Source organism: Somniosus microcephalus, chromosome 23 (genome assembly GCF_052327205.1).
Source record: "Somniosus microcephalus isolate GS21.2 chromosome 23, FLI_Smic_1.0, whole genome shotgun sequence".
NCBI classification, from domain to species: domain Eukaryota; kingdom Metazoa; phylum Chordata; class Chondrichthyes; order Squaliformes; family Somniosidae; genus Somniosus; species Somniosus microcephalus.
The window spans coordinates 4,212,492-4,237,031 of record NC_141009.1 but is presented as its reverse complement, the minus strand read 5'-3'; the positions used below and the strand labels follow the sequence as shown (position 1 = coordinate 4,237,031).

Below are 24,540 nucleotides of genomic sequence, written 5' to 3'. Positions count from 1 at the left end.
CTGTGGAACCTGCACCCCAGTGAGAGTCAGTGTCTGTGGAACCCGTACCCCAGTGAGAGTCAGTGTCTGTGGGACCTGCACCCCAGTGAGAGTCAGTGTCTGTGGAACCCGTACCCCAGTGAGAGTCAGTGTCTGTGGAACCTGCACCCCAGTGAGAGTCAGTGTCTGTGGAACCCGTACCCCAGTGAGAGTCAGTGTCTGTGGAACCCGTACCCCAGTGAGAGTCAGTGTCTGTGGAACCTGTACCCCAGTGAGAGTCAGTGTCTGTGGAACCCGTACCCAAGTGAGAGTCAGTGTCTGTGGAACCCGTACCCCAGTGAGAGTCAGTGTCTGTGGAACCCGTACCCCAGTGAGAGTCAGTGTCTGTGGAACCTGTACCCCAGTGAGAGTCAGTGTGTGTGGAACGTGTACCCCAGTGAGAGTCAGTGTCTGTGGAACCCGTACCCCAGTGAGAGTCAGTGTCTGTGGAACCTGTACCCCAGTGAGAGTCAGTGTGTGTGGAACCCGTACCCCAGTGAGAGTCAGTGTCTGTGGAACCCGTACCCCAGTGAGAGTCAGTGTCTGTGGGACCTGTACCCCAGTGAGAGTCAGTGTCTGTGGAACCCGTACCCCAGTGAGAGTCAGTGTCTGTGGAACCCGAACCCCAGTGAGAGTCAGTGTCTGTGGAACCCGTACCCCAGTGAGAGTCAGTGTCTGTGGAACTTGTACCCCAGTGAGAGTCAGTGTGTGGGGAACCTGTTCCCCAGTGAGAGTCAGTGTGTGGGGAACCTGTACCCCAGTGAGAGTCAGTGTCTGTGGAACCCGTACCCCAGTGAGAGTCAGTGTCTGTGGAACCCGTACCCCAGTGAGAGTCAGTGTCTGTGGAACCCGTACCCCAGTGAGAGTCAGTGTCTGTGGAACCCGTACCCCAGTGAGAGTCGGTGTTTGTGGAACCCGTACCCCAGTGAGAGTCAGTGCCTGTGGAACCCGTACCCCAGTGAGAGTCAGTGTGTGTGGAACCCATACCCCAGTGAGAGTCAGTGTCTGTGGAACCCGTACCCCAGTGAGAGTCGGTGTCTGTGGAACCCGTACCCCAGTGAGAGTCGGTGTCTGTGGAACCCGTACCCCAGTGAGAGTCGGTGTCTGTGGAACCCGTACCCCAGTGAGAGTCGGTGTCTGTGGAACCCGTACCCCAGTGAGAGTCGGTGTCTGTGGAACCCGTACCCCAGTGAGAGTCAGTGTCTGTGGAACCTGTACCCCAGTGAGAGTCAGTGTCTGTGGAACCCGTACCCCAGTGAGAGTCAGTGTCTGTGGAACCCGTACCCCTGTGAGAGACAGTGTCTGTGGAACCCGTACCCCAGTGAGAGTCAGTGTCTGTGGAACTTGTGCGATACACAGGAACATTCAGCAATGCAGAGAGCTGCCAGAGTGATTTATCCATGATCTCTCTCTGCTGCCCCCACCCCTCGCCCACCCCAGCGCAGACCTCTTGGAAAACGGCTGACCGTAACTTGCTCTTAAACAGGGCGTAAGGTGCGACGACTTCAGTCTGTGCTTTTTTTTGCTTTGGCTACTAAATGCTTGATTTTCACAAAGTAAAACACACTTGCCCTCCCCTCCTGGGTCAGTGCCTCAGATCCTGGGTTACACAGCAAGCTCTGAACCCACCACCCCCCTGCCCGCCATCCCCCCAGTTCAGGCAAGCACATGCAGGGAGACGCTTTAGAAATGACTAAACGAGACGCTTACCTTATCAGCTCGCAGCAAAGGGGGAATCTGCAGGGAGGCTGTGCGGCAGGAAACTGCTGAAAGAGGAAGAGTTTCAATGTGTTGTGTGCTGGAACAATGTGGGTGGGGTCACCTCACAGAGCTCGGACTCCACTTCTCACCAATTTAACCCCATTCGACTGGGATCTAATCCGAGAATCCTACAGCCAAGGAGGCCATTTGGCCCATCGTGCCTGTGCCGGCTCTTTGTAAAATGTTATCCATATAAAATAATTATTATAAAATTAACCTGTGTATGGTAGTGTAGTGGTTAGGTTACTGGAGTAGCAACCCAGAGCCCTGGGCTAGTAATCTCAGGTAGATGTGAGTTTGAATCCTGAAAATCTACAAATAAAAAGCTGGCATCAGTAAAACGGTCAGATTATTGTAATCCTGTTCCTCGCGAGTGTGTTTAACTTACTGTACCCGCTGTCGCTAACTTCACGTCCTGAATCACAGAAGGGTTACAGCACAGGAGGAGGCCATTCGGCCCGTCGAGCCCGTGCCGGCTCTCTACAAGAGCACTTCAGCTCCTCCCACTCCCCCGCCCTTTCCCCGGAGCCCTGCACATATTTTCCTTCCAGGTGCTTATCCAGCTCCCTTTGAAAGCCACGATTGAATCTGCCTCCTCCACCCTTTCAGGCAGTGCATTCCTGATCACAACCACTCGCTGCGGAAAAAAGTTTTTCCTCCTGTCGCCTTGTTTCCACAAATTAGTTTTGAATTTCCCCTTTCGAACAGAGGCCGTGTCCTCTGGAGCTACTGCTCTGGACAGGGTGAAAAAGGTGAAAGCTGCCCTGGGAGTGTTTGATGGGACAGTGTAGAGGGAGCTTTACTCTGTATCTAACCCGTGCTGTACCTGCCCTGGGAGTGTTTGATGGGACAGTGTAGAGGGAGCTTTACTCTGTATCTAACCCGTGCTGTACCTGCCCTGGGAGTGTTTGATGGGACAGTGTAGAGGGAGCTTTACTCTGTATCTAACCCGTGCTGTACCTGCCCCGGGAGTGTTTGATGGGACAGTGTAGAGGGAGTTTTACTCTGTATCTAACCCGTGCTGTACCTGCCCTGGGAGTGTTTGATGGGACAGTGTAGAGGGAGCTTTACTCTGTATCTAACCCGTGCTGTACCTGCCCTGGGAGTGTTTGATGGGACAGTGTAGAGGGAGCTTTACTCTGTATCTAACCCGTGCTGTACCTGCCCCGGGAGTGTTTGATGGGACAGTGTAGAGGGAGTTTTACTCTGTATCTAACCTATGCTGTACCTGCCCTGGGAGTGTTTGATGGGACAGTGCAGAGGGAGCTTTACTCTGTATCTAACCCGTGCTGTACCTGCCCTGGCAGTGTTTGATGGGACAGTGTAGAGGGAGCTTTACTCTGTATCTAACCCATGCTGTACCTGCCCTGGGAGTGTTTGATGGGACAGTGCAGAGGGAGCTTTACTCTGTATCTAACCCGTGCTGTACCTGCCCTGGGAGTGTTTGATGGGACAGTGTAGAGGGAGCTTTACTCTGTATCTAACCCGTGCTGTACCTGTCCTGGGAGTGTTTGATGGGACAGTGTAGAGGGAGCTTTACTCTGTATCTAACCTGTGCTGTACCTGCCCTGGGAGTGTTTGATGGGACAGTGTAGAGGGAGCTTTACTCTGTATCTAACCCGTGCTGTGCCTGCTCTGGGAGTGTTTGATGGGACAGTGTAGAGGGAGCTTTACTCTGTATCTAACCCGTGCTGTACGTGCCCTGGGAGTGTTTAATGGGACATTGTAAAGGGGGCTTTACTCTGTATCTAACCCGTGCTGTACCTGCCCTGGGAGTGTTTGATGGGACAGTGTAGAGGGAGCTTTACTCTGTATCTAACCCGTGCTGTACCTGCCCTGGGAGTGTTTGATGGGACAGTGTAGAGGGAGCTTTACTCTGTATCTAACCCGTGCTGTACCTGCCCTGGGAGTGTTTGATAGGACAGTGTAGAGGGAGCTTTACTCTGTATCTAACCCGTGCTGTACCTGCCCTGGGAGTGTTTGATGGGACAGTGTAGAGGGGGCTTTACTCTGTATCTAACCCGTGCTGTACCTGCCCTGGGAGTGTTTGACGGGACAGTGTAGAGGGAGCTTTACTCTGTATCTAACCCGTGCTGTACCTGCCCTGGGAGTGTTTGATGGGGACAGTGTAGAGGGAGCTTTACTCTGTATCTAACCTGTGCAGTACCTGCCCTGGGAGTGTTTGACGGGACAGTGTAGAGGTAGCTTTACTCTGTATCTAACCCGTGCTGTACCTGCCCTGGAAGTGTTTGATGGGGACAGTGTAGAGGGAGCTTTACTCTGTATCTAACCCGTGCTGTACCTGCCCTGGGGGTGTTTGATGGGACAGTGTAGAGGGCGTTTTACTCTGTATCTAACCCGTGCTGTACCTGCTCTGGGAGTGTTTGATGGGACAGTGTAGAGGGAGTGGCGAGGCGGAGGAGGAGTTGGTACCTCAGACGATTTCAACCAGAACAAAATGCAAGGAGTGACGTCACAGGGCAGCAGGTAGGTGATTGGTTGATGAGTGTTCGCGTTGTTTGTCTCTAAGCTGGGAGAGTGGCTTAAACTAGGAAACTATAACATACTTTATTAAATTTTTAACTTAACTGGTTAAACTAATTAATATAACTATAAAGTGTCGTTGATAAAGACTTTAACTAATTAAATAAATAAAATAAGGCTAGGCTAAGATATGGCAGGGCAGGTTGTGTGTCTGGACTGCTGTATGTGGGAGTTTGTGGACAGCGAGACTGTCCCGAGCGAAATCGTCTGCGGGAGATGTCTCTGTCTCGAATCTCTGCGGCTCAGTCATTGAGCTGGAGTGCGAGTTGGAGACACTCCGACACATAAGGGAGGGGGAGGAATATCTGGACAGTTTGCTCCAGACCTCGGTCACACCTCGTAGAGAGGTGCAGGTTCAGAACGGGGTTGGTTTGACCGATAGTGTGCAGAGTAAGGGGAACCCAGGTAAGAGAGGGAACGAGGATCCACAAAAACTGATCCTATCCAACAGGTACAATGTACTCGCTACCTGTGAGGCTAAGGATAAAGACGGTCAGAAGGACAGCCAGAATGTGGACCATGGCACCTTGGAGCAGGAGGCTGTCCTAAGGGGCGGGGGGGGGGTGGTGGTGAGGAAGTGTAATGTGGTAGTTGTTGGGGATGTATAATTAGGGGGACAGAGAGCATCCTTTGTAAGCAAGATCGAGAGTCCCACATGGTACGTTGTCTACCTGGTGCCAGGGAGAGGGACATCTCGAACTGGCTTGAAAGGATACTGGAGAGAAAGGGGAAGGATCCAGTCATTGTGGTTCATGTTGAGACCAACAACACAGGGAAGAGTAGGCAAGAGGTCTTGTTTGGGGAGTACCAGGAACTAGGAGCTAAATTAAAGAACAGGACCTCAAGGGTTATAATCTCTGATTACCTGAGCCACGTGCAAATTGGCGTTGGTATAAGATGATTAGGGAAGTGAACACGTGGCTAAAAGAGTGGTGTGGGAAAGCGGGGTGCCATTTCATGGGGCACTGGCACCAGTATTGGGACTGGAATGAACTGAACCATTGGGACGGGCTCCACCTGAACCGGTCTGGGACCAGGGTCCTAATGGAAAGGATAAATAGGGCGGTCACAAGGACTTTAAGCTAGTAAATGGGGGGGAGGGGGGGAGGTTACAATACAAATAGTAGAATTAGTAGTTCAAAAACAAATGAAAGGTAAGAGAATAGAGTAACAGTCAGAAATTGTACTTTAGGCACTACAGGTAAAGGGAAAACTAAAAGATGTAAAGCGATTAAACCAGGAGAGAGAAATAAACATGTGAATAAAGCATCAGAGCTGATGGAGAGGCTCGGGGGTTTGGCCCAAATAAGCGTTCTTTATACAAACACACGGAGTATAAGGAATAAATTGAATGAACTGCAGGCGCGAATTCAAATTGGAGGGAATGACATGGTAGCCATTACTGAGACATGGCTGCAACATGGTCAGGACTGGGAACTAAATATACCAGGTTATAAGGTCTACAGGACAGACAGGGAAAATGGCAGAGGGGGAGGGGTAGCCTTAGTGATTAAGGATGAAATCACTTCAATGATAAGAGAGGATTTAAAGAGAGGTAAACAGCCAGTGGAGACTTTATGGGTTGAATTAAGAAAGAGGAAAGGATGTAAGACTGCAGTGGGAGTTGTGTATAGGCCCCCTGGTAGTAGTTCTGAAGGGCTAGTCCTAGAGGCAACAATGGGGAGAGCCATATCGAACCCAACTGCCCCTCTCATAGAAACATAGAAGATAGGAGCAGGAGTAGGCCATTCGGCCCCTCGAGCCTGCTCCGCCATTCAATGAGATCATGGCTGATCATCCAAATTCAGTACCCTGTCCCTGCCTTCTCCCCATATCCCTTGATCCCTTTAGCCTTAAGAAATATATCCAACTCCTTCTTGAATATATTTAATGGATTGTCCTCCACTGTCTTCTGTGGTAGAGAATTCCACAGGTTCACCACTCTCTGGGTGAAGAAATTCCTCCTCATCTATGTCCTAAATGGCTTACCCCTTATCCTTAGACTGTGACCCCTGGTTCTGGACTCCCCGACCATCGGGAACATCCTTCCTGCATCTAGTCTGTCTAGTCCTGTTAGAATTTTATAAGTTTCAATGAGATCCCCTCTTATTCTTCTAAACTCCATCAAGTATAAGCCCAATCGACCCAATCTCTCCTCATACGTCATTCCTGCCATCCCAGGTATCAGTCTGGTGAACCTTCGCTGCACTCCCTCCATGGCAAGAACATCCTTCCTCAGATAAGGCGACCAAAACTGCACACAATACTCAAGGTGTGGTCTCACCAAGGCCCTGTACAACTGCAGCAAGACATCCTTGTTCCTGTACTCGAACCCTCTCGCTACGATGTGTCACACTTTTGTTTCTGGTCAGAAGCTATTGAGGGTGATTGTGGAGATTACAGATAATGAACACATCCCTTCCAGTTCTCCATTTCAGCTCAGATCATTTATCTAGATTTGTCTGCACAGCTCGTTTCATCTTAACCCTTTGATTACTGAATTAATTGGCTTTTTAAAACATGCATCTGGTGTAATCTCTGAGCTCGCTACAAACGATCGGGATATTGAGCAGGTAAAGGGGTGCTCTGCTGCAAAGGGAGCAGTCGGAGACCTGGAGTAAACCCCATCAAATAAAACCCCACCTTGGGAGGCCGGGGATGGGGCTTGACTGTAATGCTCGGGCCTCCTGCCAGGTCCAATACCCTGTGGACACTCACTTGCACAGAACAGACACTTGCTTGGGTAGTGGAGAACAGGCTACATCCAAGGAAGTTGGGGAGGGGTGCAAATTGCTGAAAAGGATTACACAACTTGGTGTTTAAGAATGTTTTTGAAATTTCCTTCTCGGTCTGTGGGCCTCGCTGGCAAGCCCGGCATTTATTGCCCATCCCTAGTTGCCCTTGAGAAGGCGGTGGTGAGCCGCCTTCTTGAACCGCTGCAGTCCGTGTGGTGAAGGTGCTCCCACAGTGCTGTTAGGGAGGGAGTTCCAGGATTTTGACCCAGCGACAATGAAGGATTGGCGATATATTTCCAAGTCAGGATGGCGTGTGACTTGGAGGGGAACTGGGAGGTGGTGGTGTTCCCGTGCGCCTGCTGCCCTTGTCCTTCTAGGTGGTAGAGGTCGCGGGTTTGGGAGGTGCTGCCGAAGAAGCCTTGGCGAGTTGCTGCAGTGCATCTTGTAGATGGAACACACTGCAGCCACGGTGCGCCGGTGGTGGAGGGAGTGAATGTTTAAGGTGGTGGATGGGGTGCCAATCAAGCGGCTGCTTTGTCTTGGATGGTGTCGAGCTTCTTGAGTGTTGTTGGAGCTACACTCATCCAGACAAGTGGAGAGTATTCCATCACACTCCTGACTTGTGCCTTGTAGATGGTGGAAAGGCTTTGGGGAGTCAGGAGGTGAGACAGTCGCTGCAGAATACCCAGCCTCTGACATGATCTAGTAGCCATAGTATTTATGTGACTGGTCCAGTAGAGTTTCTGGAAAAGGGCCCTATACAAAAGGATCCATTTCACATTCGAGGAAGTGGTAGATTCAGTGAAGTTATTGTCTTTCATATTTTCTCACGACACAAAAGAGGAACTTATCTTGACAGCCAAGTTATTGGTCAGAGTCCTAGAAATATCCTCAGAGCCCTCTAGGCTGCCTGGGGAAAGGGGAAGGGAAGAGATGGAGGACAATGGTAGAACAAAAAAATAAACCAGCCATTGTTCCTGGCCATGAGCAGTCCTCAGTGCCTGGTGGAAAGTCTATGCAGGTGGAATTAGGTCAGGTTGGAGCTGCCCTGTGATGCACTCCTTGCCAAATAACCTGCTGGCACTCACGGTCTGAGCTTGCACAGGAAGAATAGGTTCCTCGGTTGGTGCCGGCTCCAGTCAGGACTGAGAGGAGGTGGGGGGGGGGGGGGGGGGGGGAAAGAGAAAGAGCACTGCCGATTCTCAGCAGTGAAGTGTTAGAGTAGCTCTCACTTGCCAAGGACCATCTCCTTCGGAAGACTCCACTCCTGGAAGGGGACCACGGTCCTGCGAAGAAAATTCCTCACACAGTTCTCAAGTGTCGGCTGCTTGACAGTCAGTGGTATCTCGTGCCCTGTGTCAACGCCCCTTACTCGGGGTATCCAAGGAGACAGAGTGCCCACCTTTTAATCTCACATCCTCCCCTCGCCGTCCTCTCTGGGTCACCGCAAGGTACAACACAAACCATATGTAATTTAAAAAAAGAATTAATTTTAATAAAATACCTGCTGTATTCTGTCGCAGATATTACACAAAACTAAGAGTGTGTGTGTCCAGGGAGCCGCAGCGTTCTGTAGTCACCTCACACTGAGACTCTCCAAACACCATTAGTTTACAGCACCTAACACTAGGCCACAGGAACACAATGTCACAACTGCAGAAAGTAATCTGCCTCTACTATTAAATTGTCAGTTTGAACATTCAGAGTAAACACTATTCGCTCCGCTCCCTCCAGTTGTTTGCACTGGATCCGTGTCAATCAATGCAGATTTTGTTGTTGGGGGAGATGTCCTTCGTACTGTCCCTCACTCTCTACCCCCGTCTCCAAAAACACATTCTGAAGTGAAGGGAATCCATGAACCGGGGGTCGCCATTCCTGAAATTAAACATCTTCATTACATTTTGGCAGAGAATCAGAAAACTTCAGCAGGAGGTTATTGCGCGGACACACGGACTCGCACCCTGACACGGTCAGACTGCAACAGGCCTTCCAATGGCTCACGCCTACAACCTCTGCCCCCAGTAAGAGCTGCCAACTCCACGATCGATGCTTCATTTCAGGACTCGGTCTCACTGCCTCCTCCCATTACAAATGGATTGTCTGTATTTCTCTGTTACTGAAGCTGCCTCCACCAAAACCTTTATTTGCTCCCATTATCTCTAAAGGCCCAGCCCACCCAAGACATGGTTACTGCTCTTCTACGCCGCGCACTGACTCCCTCAAGGGATACAAGGAAAAGCAGCTGCCCAATAGGCAATCCCCCTCACCCCCACTTGCTGTTCCACCACCAAGAACACAGCTGCCCCTCCGGCTACACGATGCTACAATGCTCATCCTCTTCCTCCGACTATTCACCCCTCTCAGTCTTCTCCTCTTCCTCCAATCTGCAGATTTGTTTTAAGCCCCAGGCTTGCTATTAACCAGCACCCACTCCCCGATTAACCTCACCTTCCCTTAACAATCCTTTCAACCCTGGTAGCCCCTGACCAGGCCACAGCCTTCAGCCCTGGCACAGGCCAAAAGTTTGACAGCAGTAGAAATGGCCAATGATCTGAATCTGTGACTGATGTCCCTCGCTTCACTCAGTCTATCCCACAGGAACTTGGATTGAGTGGGGGGAAGGAATCCGGACATGGCTGATGTGCTCACCCATTCTTTTCCTATCAACTGTTCCACAAAATTAAAGGAATTCCGAGAACAGTGACTGCGGAGCAACTGAAACTGGCCGGTAAGCAAGAGGAAGAAGTGGATTAATTACATGGAATTTACAGCACAGAAACAGGCCACTCGGCCCATCAGATCCACGCCGTGATTATGCTCCACACGAGCCTCCTCCCACCTTACATCCAACCCTATCCTATTCCTTTCTCCCTCGTGTTTATCTCACTTCTCCGTAACTGTATCTCTGCTATTCGTCTCAACCACTCCCTGTGGGAGCGAGTTCCACATTCTCACCACTCTCTGGGGAAAGAAGTTTCTCCTGAATTCCCTATTGGATTTATTAGTAACTATCTTATATTGATGGCCCCAGTCCTGGTCTTCCCCATAAGTCGAAACATCTTCTCTACATCTACCTTATTGAACCCTGTCATAAATTTTAAGACCTTTATCAGGTCACCCCACCGCCTTTTTTCTAGACTTTCCTGATGGCCTTGCAGTTCTGGTATTCTCCTTGTAAATCTTTTTTTGCACCTTCGCCAGTGCCTCTATGTCTTTTTTGTAATATGGAAACCAGAACTGTGCAGGGTGCCACGTGTGGTCTATCGCTAATGATGAATGATGTGTCAGAATTTGACAATTCTTATGGCCCTTGTTATCCTGCAACACCTACTGGCCAATGAACGCGTGTGGGTATCGGACAAGGACACAACTGGGCTCAGCTGTGATGCTCCCCGTGTTCGAATAGCCCGATGCTCAGGCTCAGATTCTGTCCGCCCCACACCCGAGGCTAACTCACGCTGCCTCACCGCTGAAGATTTTCAGCTTCTTGCTGCTGAGCACGTGTCTGCTAAATTCTTCTACTACTTCGGCCCTCAGAGGGGTGTAAACGATCCCACTGCCACTATTGGAGGAAGAGCAGGGGAGTTCTCCCCGGTGTCCTGGGGCCAACATTTATCCCTCAACCAACATCACTAAAACAGATGATCTGGTCATTATCACATTGCTGTTTGTGGGAGCTTGCTGTGCGCAAATTGGCTGCCGCGATTCCGACAACAGCGACTACACTTCACAAAAGTACTTCATTGGCTGCGAAGCGCTTTGGGGCGTCCTGAGATGGTGAAAGGCGCTATAGGAATGCGAGACCTTTCTTTACCCCTTGCTCACCCTGTGCTGTTTTCTCGACTTCAATCACCTACTACCCACTGCACTGAGCTCCTACTTCAGTACGAAGCTTGATGGGCGAACTTTACTGAGCAAAATCAAGACTGAGATGAGGAGGAATTTCTTCACCCAGAGTGTGGTGAACCTGTGGAATTCTCTGCCACACAAGGCAGTTGAGGCCAATTCATTAAATATATTCAAGAAGGAGTTGGATATATTTCTTAAGGTTAAAGGGATCAAGGGGTATGGGGAGAAAGCAGGGACAGGGTACTGAATTTGGATGATCAGCCATGATCTCATTGAATGGCAGAGCAGGCTCGAGGGGCCGAATGGCCTATTCCTGCTCCTATCTTCTATGTTTCTAAGACACAAGCCTCTCCCCCGGATCAACTTGCCTCGCACCAAACTCCAGCACTTATTTTAAGACACCGAAAGAAAACTGCAATATTTCCCCTTTTCTCTCAGCCACAGAGATATTGCAACATCACACTAGTTTCACACTCAGTCAGCAGAGATTTCCGCCGACACGCAGGTCCCGGTTAAATACCCCGGTGCATCCTTCGGCTTTCAGGGTCTTTTCCTCAGGCGACGGCTCCACCTCGTCAACACTTCGGTCCCACTCCCGGGGTCACTGGGAGGCTCTGGGGCGCTTAGATCGCCAGCAATCGTTTCCTGACAGATTAGAAATAATTTTTTTTTTTTAAAAAGGGGTTAAAGTACAGCGGAAAAATACAGGCAGCAGGCCCCTGCCCAAGGGGCCTTTCTTCATGTGGGCCGCGACGGTGGCTATCCAACTGTGGAGGCATCACAGCCAAGTCCGGATCTGCCCTCCGTGCCGATCACCCAACAGGAGTCACTGGGCGGTGGTCAGGAGCGGGCACTGCTGGCTGATTTAGCTCTTCACCCCCAACACAGTAGCACCGAGGGGCAATTGTTGCCCCAAATTGGCTGAAATCAAACAACTCGGCACAGACCTGGGGCCAATGTTCCCCCCTAAGGTGCGCGCGGCCATACATCGATTGGGAGGTCCCGTGCGGGCCGCTCACCAGCTGTTGCCGCTGGAACAGATACCGCGCACGAACCCATCAAATTTAAAGTGACCGCGCATGAAAAAAAATGAGTGGGGACTTTGCCTGGGCCCTTGGCTCAGTGCCAAATCGATAGTCAATCACCCACTACAGTCACCCTGAACAGAAAGAGACATCGCTTCAGGGGATCGGAGTGTTCATGGCGTTGGTGGAACAAAGGAACAGGGAGGCCATTCAGCCCCTTGAGAGGAGAGGGCGGGGGGAAAGAGGAGGGGGGAGGGGGAAGAGGAGGGTGGAGGGGGAAGAGGAGGGTGGAGGGGGGAGGGGGAACAGGAAGGGGGAGGGGGAAGAGGAAGGGGGAAGAGGAAGGGGGAAGAGGAGGGGGGAGGGCGAAGGGGGAAGAGGAGGGGGAGGGGGAAGAGGAGGGGGAGGGGGAAGAGGAAGAGGGAAGAGGAGGAGGGAGGGGGAAGAGGAGGAGGACGGGGGAGGGGGAAGAGGAGGAGGGAGGGGGAAGAGGAGGACGGGGGAGGGGGAAGAGGAAGGGGAAGGTGGACGAGGAGGAGGGAGGGGGAAGAGGACTTGACATGGTAGATTCTGGGAGGATGTTTCAATGAGACGGGAATGAGGAGGAATTTCTTCACTCAGAGGGTTGTGAATCTTTGGAATTCTCTGCCCCAGAGGGCTGTGGATGCTGAGTCATTGAGTATATTCAAGGCTGAGATCGATAGATTTTTGGACTCTAGGGGAAATCAAGGGATATGGGGATCGGGCAGGAAAGTGAAGTTGAGGTCGATGATCAGCCATGATCTTATTCAATGGCGGAGCAGGCTCAAGGGGCCGAATGGCCGACTCCTGCTCCTAATTCGTATGTTCGTATGAGAAAGTGGAGAGAGAGAGAGAGAGACCCTTCAAACCCACCAGAACGGGCTGGATTCAAATCATGGAGACATCAGCACTCGCTATCCGACTGCACCGATTATTTTCCCCGCTCGCCTCGTTCGAACCCCAACTTGTCCTGGTGCGCCCTCTTCCACGCCTCCCCTCCCCCAATCGCTCCGTATAACTAGCGCACTATCGCAGCAGCGGCCAGAATGGGGGCTGAAGAACACGGTCCGGATCAGCCAGGACTCTTCCAGCTCTCAGCCACTTTGCTCTGGGCTTCGATCATCGGATCCAACGCTTGTTCACATAGCTAACATTCCCCCCCACCCCCCACTTCCTTTTCTAAAAAAAATGCCAACAGCGACAGAATAAAAGGGTGTGGACTTCCCGTATTCGTGTCGCCTGCCTCGATTACTGGCAATCCGTCCCACTGCCCCGGCACATTTAACTCTTCACTGAGTCAATCCTTCTTCAATTACCAGGCACTGCTTGTAAAGGTGAAATGCCCATGTTTGATGTTAACCCCCACTGCACCCCCCCACCATTCTGCCCCACTGCCCCCCCCCCCCCCATGGCCCCCCCCTCCCCCACGAACCATTTCTTTTTTGGGATGGGTTGGGTCTGGTGCAAGTATAACCTCTCCTGTGCTAAACACAGGTACAGTGGTGTCGTGGTTGTGTTACTGGACTGGTAATCCAGAGAATGAGCTCAAATCGCACCATGGCCATTCAAAACAATCTGCAAAAGTGACCATGAATCTGTCGGATTGTCGTAAAAACCCAACGGGTTCACTGATGTCCTTCAGGGAAGGAAACCCGCCGTCCTTACCCGGGCTGGGCCTATACGTGACTCCAGACCCACACCAACGTGGTTGAATCTTAACCGATGTCCCCATTAATTTTTTTGGGCTGTGTGGCCTTTAACGACCCATTCAAAATTCCACGCACGCGCGGTTTTTCTATTTAAAAGCCGGTGAGCCGGTAGTGCAGGAGCTCCAGAGTGCGGCGTGGCTGCACAGCTTAAAGGGAACATTTCTCTTAACTGCTCTCTGAAGTGGCCTAGCAAGACACTCGGTTGTATCAAACCCGCTAGCAGCGGTTCAGGAAGGCGGCGGCTCACCACCACCACCGGCTTCTTGGGGCAACTAGGGACGGGCAATAAATGCCGGACTCTCCAGTGACGCCCACATCCCGAGAATGAATTCAAACACTTTACAAAGCTCCGCAGGTGCGTCAGTGAGAAAATGTTTGCCACTGAGCTGCATGGACCAGGAGGATCGCCGGTCTGTGAGGAGTTTGTCGATCTGTGGGGCTGCGAATGGAGTCACACAAATGGCCTGAGAGAGGGGGGGGGGGATGGAAGGGGAATGAGCGGGGGAAAGAGCCCCCCTCTGGTGGAATAATGCGTGTGTGTGGACAGGATCGGAACTTGCTGGTTCTCGCTCGCCGGTTAGACAATGAAGCATGGTGATGTGGGCGAGGGACTGCAGGGAGACTGGCAGAAGGACTCAGCAACTTTCTGATAGAGGGAGGGAAGGAGACAAAGGAGAGCAGCGTTCAGGCACGCGTTGGCTTTCTCTCACTCACCAGGCTGCCTGGCAAGTTACAGCCAAACGACAGATTGGTGAAGGAGATTTCGAAGGGTTGGTCTAACTCTCTGTTGACCACATCATCCGTGACACACTGCGCCTGCGATCCTTCAACACCGTCCTCGCTCTCCCCATCCGTCTCGGTGTACTCGCTTTCTTCCGCAGAGTCCTGGTCGAGGGCTCCAGTCGACGGGCCGACTGTGGTGAGGGTCCCCTGCGGCGGCAGTGTGGCGAGGAACGCGGGCAGCGTAAAGGCGGAGAGAAATCGGGCCTTCAGCAGCTGGTGGGCAGGGTTGTTCCGCAGGCGATCGGTCACCAGGGCCCTGGCTGCCTCGAGTCTCTTTTTGGGGTCAGTCGCCTGGCTGTCGTCGGTCGGCCCCAAGCCCGACAGGTTCTGCTCCAGGACCTTCTTGTGCAGCAGGAGGTTGGAGAAGGCTCGGAGAGTCGAGGTGAAGGGTGGCAGGTACGGCAGGGCGCTCGGCATGCCTGGCATCTGGACTCCGCCTTCGCCCTGTAGCCAGTCTTTCATTACCGCGTCTTGGTCGTCGGACAAGAGCCTGAAGTCGATGGAGCCTTCGCCTGGCTGCGATCTTGCCGTGGGCGGTTCGGTTCCCTTGTGCTGTGCCGAGCTGCTGGGGTTTGTACTTGAACACCCAGCGCCTGGAACCCCCGCAGTCAGCCGCGAATCTCCGACTCCCTGGTTAAGGGGCGCGGTGTGCAGAGGCACGGAGACGTTGGGATTGGAGCGGTGAGCCGCTGGATGCTGGATGGCTCCCGGCGCGGGGGGACCCGCGGTCAGGGATGGAGCGGGTGTTGAAGCCGGGGGCGCAGGTGATGTGTCACTCCCGGCGGGCGCTTGCGTTTGTTGAATTGGTGCGGAACTGGACGAGGGTGGGGCCGATGCATGGAGCACCGATGAGCGGGAGGTCAGTGGCTGCATTGGTGCCAGTATAGCGCTGGTGGTGGTTTGCACCGGGGCGAGGGTGGGACCATCGGCCGCTAACTGAGCACTCGCAGGGGGAGAGCTGGCCAGACCTTGAACTGCAGTGCCCGACGGCTCCGTGCCGCCCGCCGACACCGTGGAAATAATCGAGGAACAGGGAGCGGACTGGCTGGCTGGGGCTGTGGCTGCTGCGGTCAGGGACTGGACGTTTGGGTTGGGGAGGCCTGCGAGCGCGCCTGGAGGGATACAGAGCAAACCCTGGGGGGTCAGCACTGCCATGACGGGCACAGTGGAGTTGGGGAGCATTAGTGGCACTATCACGCCACTGGGCGGCAGCACGGGCTGAGCCGGTGGTGCCGGAGCTATCGGCTGCAGCCGCTGCCCCCGGGAGTTGGCCGTGCCAGGTTTAACAGGAGCGGCAATCTGGGCAGGGGGCGCTGGCTGGATCTGGCTGCTCGGTGGCGTCGCTCCTGGTTTGTCAGCTGCCACGCCCGACATCAGCACCTGTGCGGGCACAGCGGAGGCGAGCTCGCCGCGCGCGGCTTGGCGGGCTGAAAAGCGAGTCGCGGGCCTCTTTCTCCACCTCGACAACCTGGTTTGAATTGGCGAAGTCGGGCGGGTTTGTTCAGGCGCCTGCGGGGCAGGGCCCTCGCCGGCTGCAGCCGCCGGCTGTGCCAGCACCGCCACCCGCAGTGGCTGCTGGATGATCAGCTGCTGGGGGGTGCCCAGCAACAGGGGCGCGGTGTTGGAGCTTTCGGCCTGTGCCCTGGCTCGTCGCTTCTCTGCGAGCAACTCGAGGACGGTCTTCGGTTTATTTCTGGGAGGCGCGCAGCCCAGCTTAAACCGCGTGATTTCCATGGTCTGCCCGTTGCCCACGCCAATGGTGCGGTCTTTCATCTGCTGCAAGTAGACGTCTTGCCTCAACCTGTCGTCACGTTGCTTCTTTTCTAGAGAGAGCGAGAGAGAGAAAAAAATAAAAGGACAATCGAGAGAGACTGAGGCGGAAACAAAAAAAGGAGAAATGATTTAAGTTGAGAGAAGCTAGACCCACAATTAAACTATTAGAATCATAGAACGATACAGCACAGGAGGCCATTCGGCCCATCGTGCCTGTGCCAGCTCTTTGAAAGAGTTTTGAAAGTTACTCTTGAATCTGCTCCCACTGCCCTTTCAGGCAGCGCATTCCAGATCACAACAACTCGCTGCGGAAAAAAATAATTCCCATCTCCCCTCTGGTTCTTTTGCCGATTATCTTCAATCTGTGTCCTCTGGTTACCGACCCTCCTGCCACTGGGAACAGTTTCTCCTTATTTACTGTCAAAACCTTCCATGATTTTGAACTGGTCTATTAAATCTCCCCTAAACCTTCTCTGCTCTAAGGAGAACGACCCCAGCTTCTCCAGTCCCACATCCCTGGTACCAGTCTAGTAAATCTCCTCTGCCCCCGCTCTCATCATCACCGGGGCTCCCTCCCCAATCTCTGTTGCTGAATGCTTTGGTCTGGCCACAACGACAAGGAAGGCCCTGGGTTTGCGAGATCTCTTAGTTGGGAGTGGGACTATTGATTGCAGCTGCCCAGGTCTAGGAAGGAAAAAATCTAGTCACGTCAGGGTCCTGCTGCTCATTACGATTTGCTCTCTCTCTCGCGCTTGAGTCCGAAGGTTGTGGGTTCAAGTCCCACTCCAGAGATTTCAGCACAAAATCCAGGCTGACACGCCCAGTGCAGTGCTGCACTGTCGGAGGTGCCGTCTTTTGGATGAGACGTTAAACCGAGGCCCTGTCTGCTCTCTCAGGTGGACGTAAATGATCCCATGGCCACTATTCGAAGAAGAGCAGGGGAGTTCTCCCCGGTGTCCTGGGGCCAATATTTATCCCTCAATCAACATCATTAACAGATTATCTGGTCAATATCACATTGCTGTTTGTGGGATCCTGCTGTGCGCAAAATGGCTGCTGCGTTTCCTACATTACAACAGTGACCACACTCCAAAAAGTACTTCATTGACTGTAAAGCACTTTGGGACGGCCTGAGATTGTCACAGAATCATAGAAAAATTACAACACAAAAGGAGGCCATTCGTGCTGGTCGGAAAAGAGCTACTCCACCTAATCCCGACTTCCAGCACTCGTGTCTCTACCACCCTTTCGGGCAGACGGGGCCTCGGTTTAATGTCTCATCCGAAAGATGGCATCTCCGACAGCGCAGCGCTCCCTCAGCAGTGCACTGGAGTGTCAGCCTAGATTTTTGTGCTCAAGTCTCTGGAGCGGGGTTTGAGCTCTCGACCTTGTGACTCGGAGGCGAGAGTGCTGCCCACTGAGCCACGGCTGACGAGGGGAAACAAATACTCTGGAAAATTCCTCTCCGACCCCCTCAGCTGATCGCAACCAGCCCCGGAGATCCCAGTGACAGCTGTGGAGTGCATGCTTGTGGGCACTGGGGAAGGAGAGGGTTGGGCTTGGCTGTGGTAGTCTCCATGGTTAAGCAGCCTGCCAGCACTCTCAGCTTCAAAGTTCTCAAACTTCCCTCTGTGGGAGAGCCCCTGCAAATACAAATACATTTCCCGGGGGGGGGGGACCTCTACCCCAACTCTTGAAAGATAAGATTCAACTACCCACCCAAAGTCAAACGGCAGGTTTTATTAGCATTCACATCACGAGGACTGACACGGAAAGCTGATGACTTTGAGGACCCGACACCTGGGTATGAGCATCCGTGGACCCACAGCCTAGTGACAGTCGCACCGTTGGGAGAGGAGCAGCCCTCCTCGTTGGAGCCAGGTGTCCTGGTTTTGGGGGTGGGGGCGAAGCAATAGTTACTGTTATAAATCTCATCATCATGAAGAAACGACTCATGAAATAACACTGGACGGCCAGCTGGTGGCGCCGTCCAAGGGGTATAAATACTCGGGCGTGGGCCCAGCTTGCCAGGGACATTTTGTAAGACAGGAACTAGTGAAGGACAACTAGACCTCCATGTTCTGAAACAAGTTGATTAAAGCCTTGCTTTATACTCAAACCAAGTGCGTAGTGAGTTTTACTACGTCAGTTACCACTATTAAAAACCCACAGGTACATACAGTGAAGAGTAGGCATGGGCTGGTAGATGTGTGTTCAAAAATGATACCGTACCTAACAAACTTTGAGCATCCTTGTTCATCTACAAGAGACAGAGACAGAAAGCAGACGGTGAGGACAGACTGATTAACATGAACATTCCCAAACACAGCAGACCCGGTTAAAGTACGCTACCCAACCCAACACAAGCAGAACCCCATCAGGACACAGGGGAGGTGAAAGATTTACAGACAATTACTGTTAAAAGGAAAAAAAACACCCACTGAAATCCACAAAACTATAATAGAAAACCGCACCCTCGGGTCTCCCAGTAGACGAGTGCCAGCAGGCTATTCTACTGCGTGAGGCACCCAGCCAAGCTGTATGGTGGCCTTGCTCGAAGTGCATTTTCCAGCAGAGTCACTGGATAGCACGTGGGGAAGGAGCTCTGGCATCTTTCAACCCCCTTCCTGCAAGCCATGGGGCACAGAAGCCAACTGCGACCCTATCACTGGCCTGGCTGTGGCTCAGCCAAACTCCTGAATCACTGGGGGAGCAGCTGCACATTACTGAACACTGGTTGGAGCTTAATCAGGAGCCTACATAGAAACATAGAAGATAGGAGCAGGAGTAGGCCATTTGGCCCTTCGAGCCTGCTCCGCCATTCAATGAGATCATGGCTGATCATCCAAATTCAGTACCCTGTCCCTGCCTTCTCCCCATATCCCTTGATCCCTTTAGCCTCAAGAAATATATCCAACTCTTTCTTGAATATATTTAATGAACTGGCCTCCACCGCCCTCTGTGGCAGAGAATTCCACAGGTTCACCACTCTCTGGGTGAAGAAATTCCTCCTCATTTCAGTCATTAATGGCTTACCCCTTATCCTTAGACTGTGACCCCTGGTTCTGGGCTCCCCGGCCATCAGAAACATCCTTTCTGCATCTAGTCTGTCCAGACCCGACAGAATTTTATAGGATTCGATGAGATCCCCTCTCAATCTTCTAAACTCCAGTGAGTATAAGCCCAATCGACCCAATCTCTCCTCGTATGTCATTCCTGCCATCCCAGGTATCAGCCTTGCCGGTGCCGGGGGGAGCGGGGACCCGGTGCCGGGGGAGCGGGGACCCGGTGCCGGGGGAGCGGGGACCCGGTGCCGGGGGAGCGGGGACCCGGTGCCGGGGGAGCGGGGACCCGGTGCCGGGGGGAGCGGGGACCCGGTGCCGGGGGAGCGGGGTCCCGGTGCCGGGGGAGCGGGGACCCGGTGCCGGGGGAGCGGGGACCCGGTGCCGGGGGAGCGGGGACCCGGTGCCGGGGGAGCGGGGACCCGGTGCCGGGGGGAGCGGGGACCCGGTGCCGGGGGAGCGGGGTCCCGGTGCCGGGGGGAGCGGGGACCCGGTGCCGGGGGAGCGGGGACCCGGTGCCGGGGGAGCGGGGACCCGGTGCCGGTGGAGCGGGGACCCGGTGCCGGGGGAGCGGGGACCCGGTGCCGGGGGAGCGGGGACCCGGTGCCGGGGGAGCGGGGACCCGGTGCCGGGGGAGCGGGGACCCGGTGCCGGGGGAGCGGGGACCCGGTGCCGGGGGAGCGGGGACCCGGTGCCCCAGCACAGAACATCCTCCTTGCCAACCCCCATCTGCCCCTGAACACCAATCTCCGCCCCCACCCCCCACATATGCCCAAGTATCAAGTCCCCACTCCCCCCGCGCCGGGTCCCCCTCCCCCCAGCGCCGGGTCCCCACTCCCCCCAGCACCGGGTCCCCACTCCCCCCAGCACCGGGTCCCCACTCCCCCCAGCACCGGGTCCCCACTCCCCCCAGCACCGGGTCCCCACTCCCCCCAGCACCGGGTCCCCACTCCCCCCAGCACCGGGTCCCCACTCCCCCCAGCACCGGGTCCCCACTCCCCCCAGCACCGGGTCCCCACTCCCCCCAGCACCGGGTCCCCACTCCCCCCAGCACCGGGTCCCCACTCCCCCCAGCACCGGGTCCCCACTCCCCCCAGCACCGGGTCCCCACTCCCCCCAGCACCGGGTCCCCACTCCCCCCAGCACCGGGTCCCCACTCCCCCCAGCACCGGGTCCCCACTCCCCCCAGCACCGGGTCCCCACTCCCCCCAGCACCGGGTCCCCACTCCCCCCAGCACCGGGTCCCCACTCCCCCCAGCACCGGGTCCCCACTCCCCCCAGCACCGGGTCCCCACTCCCCCCAGCACCGGGTCCCCACTCCCCCCAGCACCGGGTCCCCACTCCCCCCAGCACCGGGTCCCCACTCCCCCCAGCACCGGGTCCCCACTCCCCCCAGCACCGGGTCCCCACTCCCCCCAGCACCGGGTCCCCACTCCCCCCAGCACCGAGTCCCCACTCCCCCCAGCACCGGGTCCCCACTCCCCCCAGCACCGGGTCCCCACTCCCCCCAGCACCGGGTCCCCACTCCCCCAGCACCGGGTCCCCCCTCCCCCCAGCACCGGGTCCCCCCTCCCCCCAGCACCGGGTCCCCACTCCCCCGGGTCCCCACTCCCCCCAGCACCGGGTCCCCACTCCCCCCAGCACCGGGTCCCCACTCCCCCCAGCACCGGGTCCCCACTCCCCCCAGCACCGGGTCCCCACTCCCCCCAGCACCGGGTCCCCACTCCCCCCAGCACCGGGTCCCCACTCCCCCCAGCACCGGGTCCCCACTCCCCCCAGCACCGGGTCCCCCCTCCCCCCAGCACCGGGTCCCCCCTCCCCCCAGCACCGGGTCCCCACTCCCCCGGGTCCCCACTCCCCCCAGCACCGGGTCCCCACTCCCCCCAGCACCGGGTCCCCACTCCCCCCAGCACCGGGTCCCCACTCCCCCCCGCGCCGGGTCCCCCTCCCCCCCAGCACCGGGTCCCCCCTCCCCCCAGCACCGGGTCTCCCTCCCCCCCAGCACCGGGTCCCCCTCCCCCCAGCACCGGGTCCCCCTCCCCCCAGCACCGGGTCCCCCCTCCCCCCAGCACCGGGTCCCCCTCCCCCCAGCACCGGGTCTCCCTCCCCCCAGCACCAAGCTTGAACAGTGCCTCTTAGCCAAGTGGTTGTAACCAGGCCGAGTAATCTCAAGTCTCAATACCTTCTCTCTTATGATCTGCATGCAGCCTTCCTTGTCAATCCGGAACACCTGCAATCAACACAAGGACAGAGTTAGTACCTGTGTCTCTCCTGCCAAAGGTGCTAACTCTGGCTGGCCAAGGGCACTGGCCACTCGTCCCCATATTGCACACAAGTATAAACAGGCTATCCGACTGTGGTAGGCGTCACAACCAATGCTTCCTCTCATTTCTTTGGTGCGCGGTCCCTTTAAGTTGCTTCACAGTCCATTCAAACATCCGCACATGCATGTTTTTTTTTTGCACTGTGAAGCCGGTAAGCGGCCTGCGCAGGACCCCGAGGCGGCTGCGCACCGTAACGGGAACATTGGTCACAGCTAAGCCTTGACGGTTCACATACATTCACTTCCTGCAGGGGTCATCAGATGGTCAGAGCACGAACCTGGGTCGATCTTTTCGCATTTAGGCAAAATGCAGTGCTGCAATTTACCGGCAGAGAGCAGGTTTGAACCCGAGCCTTGCTGGTCGAGTCCACCTTTACCAACAGAATCAATGGGGAACCCGCCTCACTGGCTTCAACCAACAGCAAGAATGAGCTCGAGACTCCGCGAGCAACATAAGGTTTAAAAATACAGAGTAAAGCTCCCTCTACACTGTCCCATCAAACACCCCCAGGGCAGGTACAGCACGGGTTAGATACAGAGTAAAGCTCCCTCTACACTGTCCCAGCAAACACTCCCAGGGCAGGTACAGCACGGGTTAGATACAGAGTAAAGCTCCCTCTACACTGTCCCATCAAACACTCCCAGGGCAGGTACAGCACGGGTTAGATACAGAGTAAAGCTCCCGCTACACTGTCCCATCAAACACCCCCAGGGCAGGTACAGCACGGGTTAGATACAGAGTAAAGCTCCCTCTACACTGTCCCATCAAACACTCCCAGGGCAGGTACAGCACAGGTTAGATACAGAGTAAAGCTCCCTCTACACTGTCCCATCAAACACTCCCAGGGCAGGTACAGCACGGGTTAGATACAGAGTAAAGCTCCCTCTACACTGTCCCATCAAACACCCCCAGGGCAGGTACAGCACGGGTTAGATACAGAGTAAAGCTCCCTCTACACTGTCCCATCAAACACCCCCAGGGCAGGTACAGCATGGGTTAGATACAGAGTAAAGCTCCCTCTACACTGTCCCATCAAACACTCCCAGGGCAGGTACAGCACGGGTTAGATACAGAGTAAAGCTCCCTCTACACTGTCCCATCAAACACCCCCAGGGCAGGTACAGCACGGGTTAGATACAGAGTAAAGCTCCCTCTACACTGTCCCATCAAACACCCCCAGGGCAGGTACAGCACGGGTTAGATACAGAGTAAAGCTCCCTCTACACTGTCCCATCAAACACTCCCAGGGCAGGTACAGCACGGGTTAGATACAGAGTAAAGCTCCCTCTACACTGTCCCATCAAACACCCCCAGGGCAGGTACAGCACGGGTTAGATACAGAGTAAAGCTCCCTCTACACTGTCCCATCAAACACTCCCAGGGCAGGTACAGCACGGGTTAGATACAGAGTAAAGCTCCCTCTACACTGTCTCATCAAACATTTCATGGAAGGGAATTGGAACCGTCCCAAGCTTGTGACATGTAGACAGCTGGCAAAGAACAGAAGCTTTCATCCAGTCTGTTTCACCTGGTTTCGAACCCAAGCCCCAGAGGTTCAACATGCGGTGTCTGACCCACTACACTGCCCAGTCCAGACATGTGTGGGGTTTTTTTTAAACTTAAAAACACAACAGAAAATCTTACCTGTATCAAGAGTATAAAAACAGGCGTACTGCTTAAACCGGTCGCCTCCAGCCTTTCACGTAGAATGTCAACTGGATGGGGGAAAAGGAACAGCTTCAGGTAGTGACATTAAATCTTCCTGCACCCTTACAGCAGGAGCTCGGCTTCCCACTTCGATATCAACAGTCTCTCTGGGCCACTCTCGGTGTTTATAAATCTCGCCATGAATCCACTTGCACTGCAAGACCTGCGTCTCCCTCACTGCTAGCTGGAATTATTTCATCGTACCCCAAGACAATGCCTCCAGACTGACACGCCCAGTGCAATACTGAGGGAGGGCTGCGCCATCAGAGGGGCCATCTTGCGGGATGAGGCCCTGTCTGCCCTCTCAGGTGGATGTAAAAGATCCCATGGCAGTATTCGAAGAGGAGCAGAGGAGATCGCCCCGGTATCCTGGCCAATACTTATCCCTCAATCAACATCACTAAAAACAGATTATCTGCACATCATCACACTGCTGTTTGTGGGAGCTTGCTGTGTGCAAACTGGCTGCCATGTTTCCCACATGAAGTAACCAAATTACTATTATACTATAGTTTTGTATGTTAGAATATGTATAATGTAGCACCAATGTACAAGGTGGAGATAATGAGTTAATCTGTACCCTGAGTTAAACGATATATAGGTCTGTATATTGCATTTACCCAGCTAAGCTTTAAAAACATTGTTCAGTGACTTCGAATGCTGAGAAATTAAACTGCAGAGCAACTCGTGGGAAGATTGGGGAGGATGTCTGCTCGGCCAGGCGAGGCAACATATACGAGATAACACATCTAAGAATTCGTTTGTTGTAAACTCACAACAGGGTTCCATTACATCAAAGTATGATGGGACTAATCAGTATGTGCTTGCTTTGCAGAAGTAACCAGAGAACAAGGCCAAAAGTCTGTGCTTTGAACAGACTTAACGAGGACTGTTATCTTAAGAAAACATGTAACAAGCAAACCACCTCGCTAGAGACAAATGGACGGTTGTAAAGCAATTAAGATGAGGCCCGCAGTCACAGAAGGTGACGGGACCAACTGATAACAGAACTGTGATCTGTAGGCGGCAGGAAGGATGAAATGTCACGGTTTATAATTGCCATTTAGCTATAGCTCTGTATATGCTGATAAGCTTTGTACCCGCCCCTAGGGCAGGGGTTTGATTTTTGTATAATTGTGGATGTTGCTAGGATATCGGTGGAGTGGGATTCAGACAGCGATCTGAAAGATTCTCCCCAGGCCTGTGAGTAAAGACCGTTTTGAACCATA

The 24,540-nt window shown here is 54.2% G+C and overlaps 2 protein-coding genes across 5 annotated transcripts in view; both read right to left on the bottom strand.

Annotated features, from left to right (window-relative positions):
* Positions 1–1,785, bottom strand: part of card9 (caspase recruitment domain family, member 9) — a 46,084-nt gene extending 44,299 nt beyond the window's left edge. For both annotated transcript variants that reach the window (XM_085965243.1, XM_085965244.1), the window contains exon 1: positions 1,729–1,785. The gene's annotated coding sequence lies outside the window, so the exon portion shown is untranslated. The remainder of the gene's footprint in view (positions 1–1,728) is intronic.
* Positions 1,729–24,540, bottom strand: part of snapc4 (small nuclear RNA activating complex, polypeptide 4) — a 56,122-nt gene continuing 33,310 nt past the window's right edge. For 2 of the 3 annotated variants that reach the window (XM_085965240.1, XM_085965242.1), the window contains 6 exons: positions 23,249–23,319; positions 21,463–21,510; positions 18,451–18,478; positions 14,377–16,268; positions 11,428–11,552; positions 8,529–8,933 (listed from right to left, as the gene is read on the bottom strand). In XM_085965240.1, coding sequence (XP_085821366.1) covers positions 11,448–11,552; positions 14,377–16,268; positions 18,451–18,478; positions 21,463–21,510; positions 23,249–23,319 — 2,144 coding nt within the window. In that variant the 3' untranslated portion in view covers positions 8,529–8,933; positions 11,428–11,447. Of the gene's footprint in view, positions 1,785–8,528; positions 8,934–11,427; positions 11,553–14,376; positions 16,269–18,450; positions 18,479–21,462; positions 21,511–23,248; positions 23,320–24,540 lie in introns of those variants that run through there. The other variant, XM_085965241.1, reaches the window with a different exon arrangement.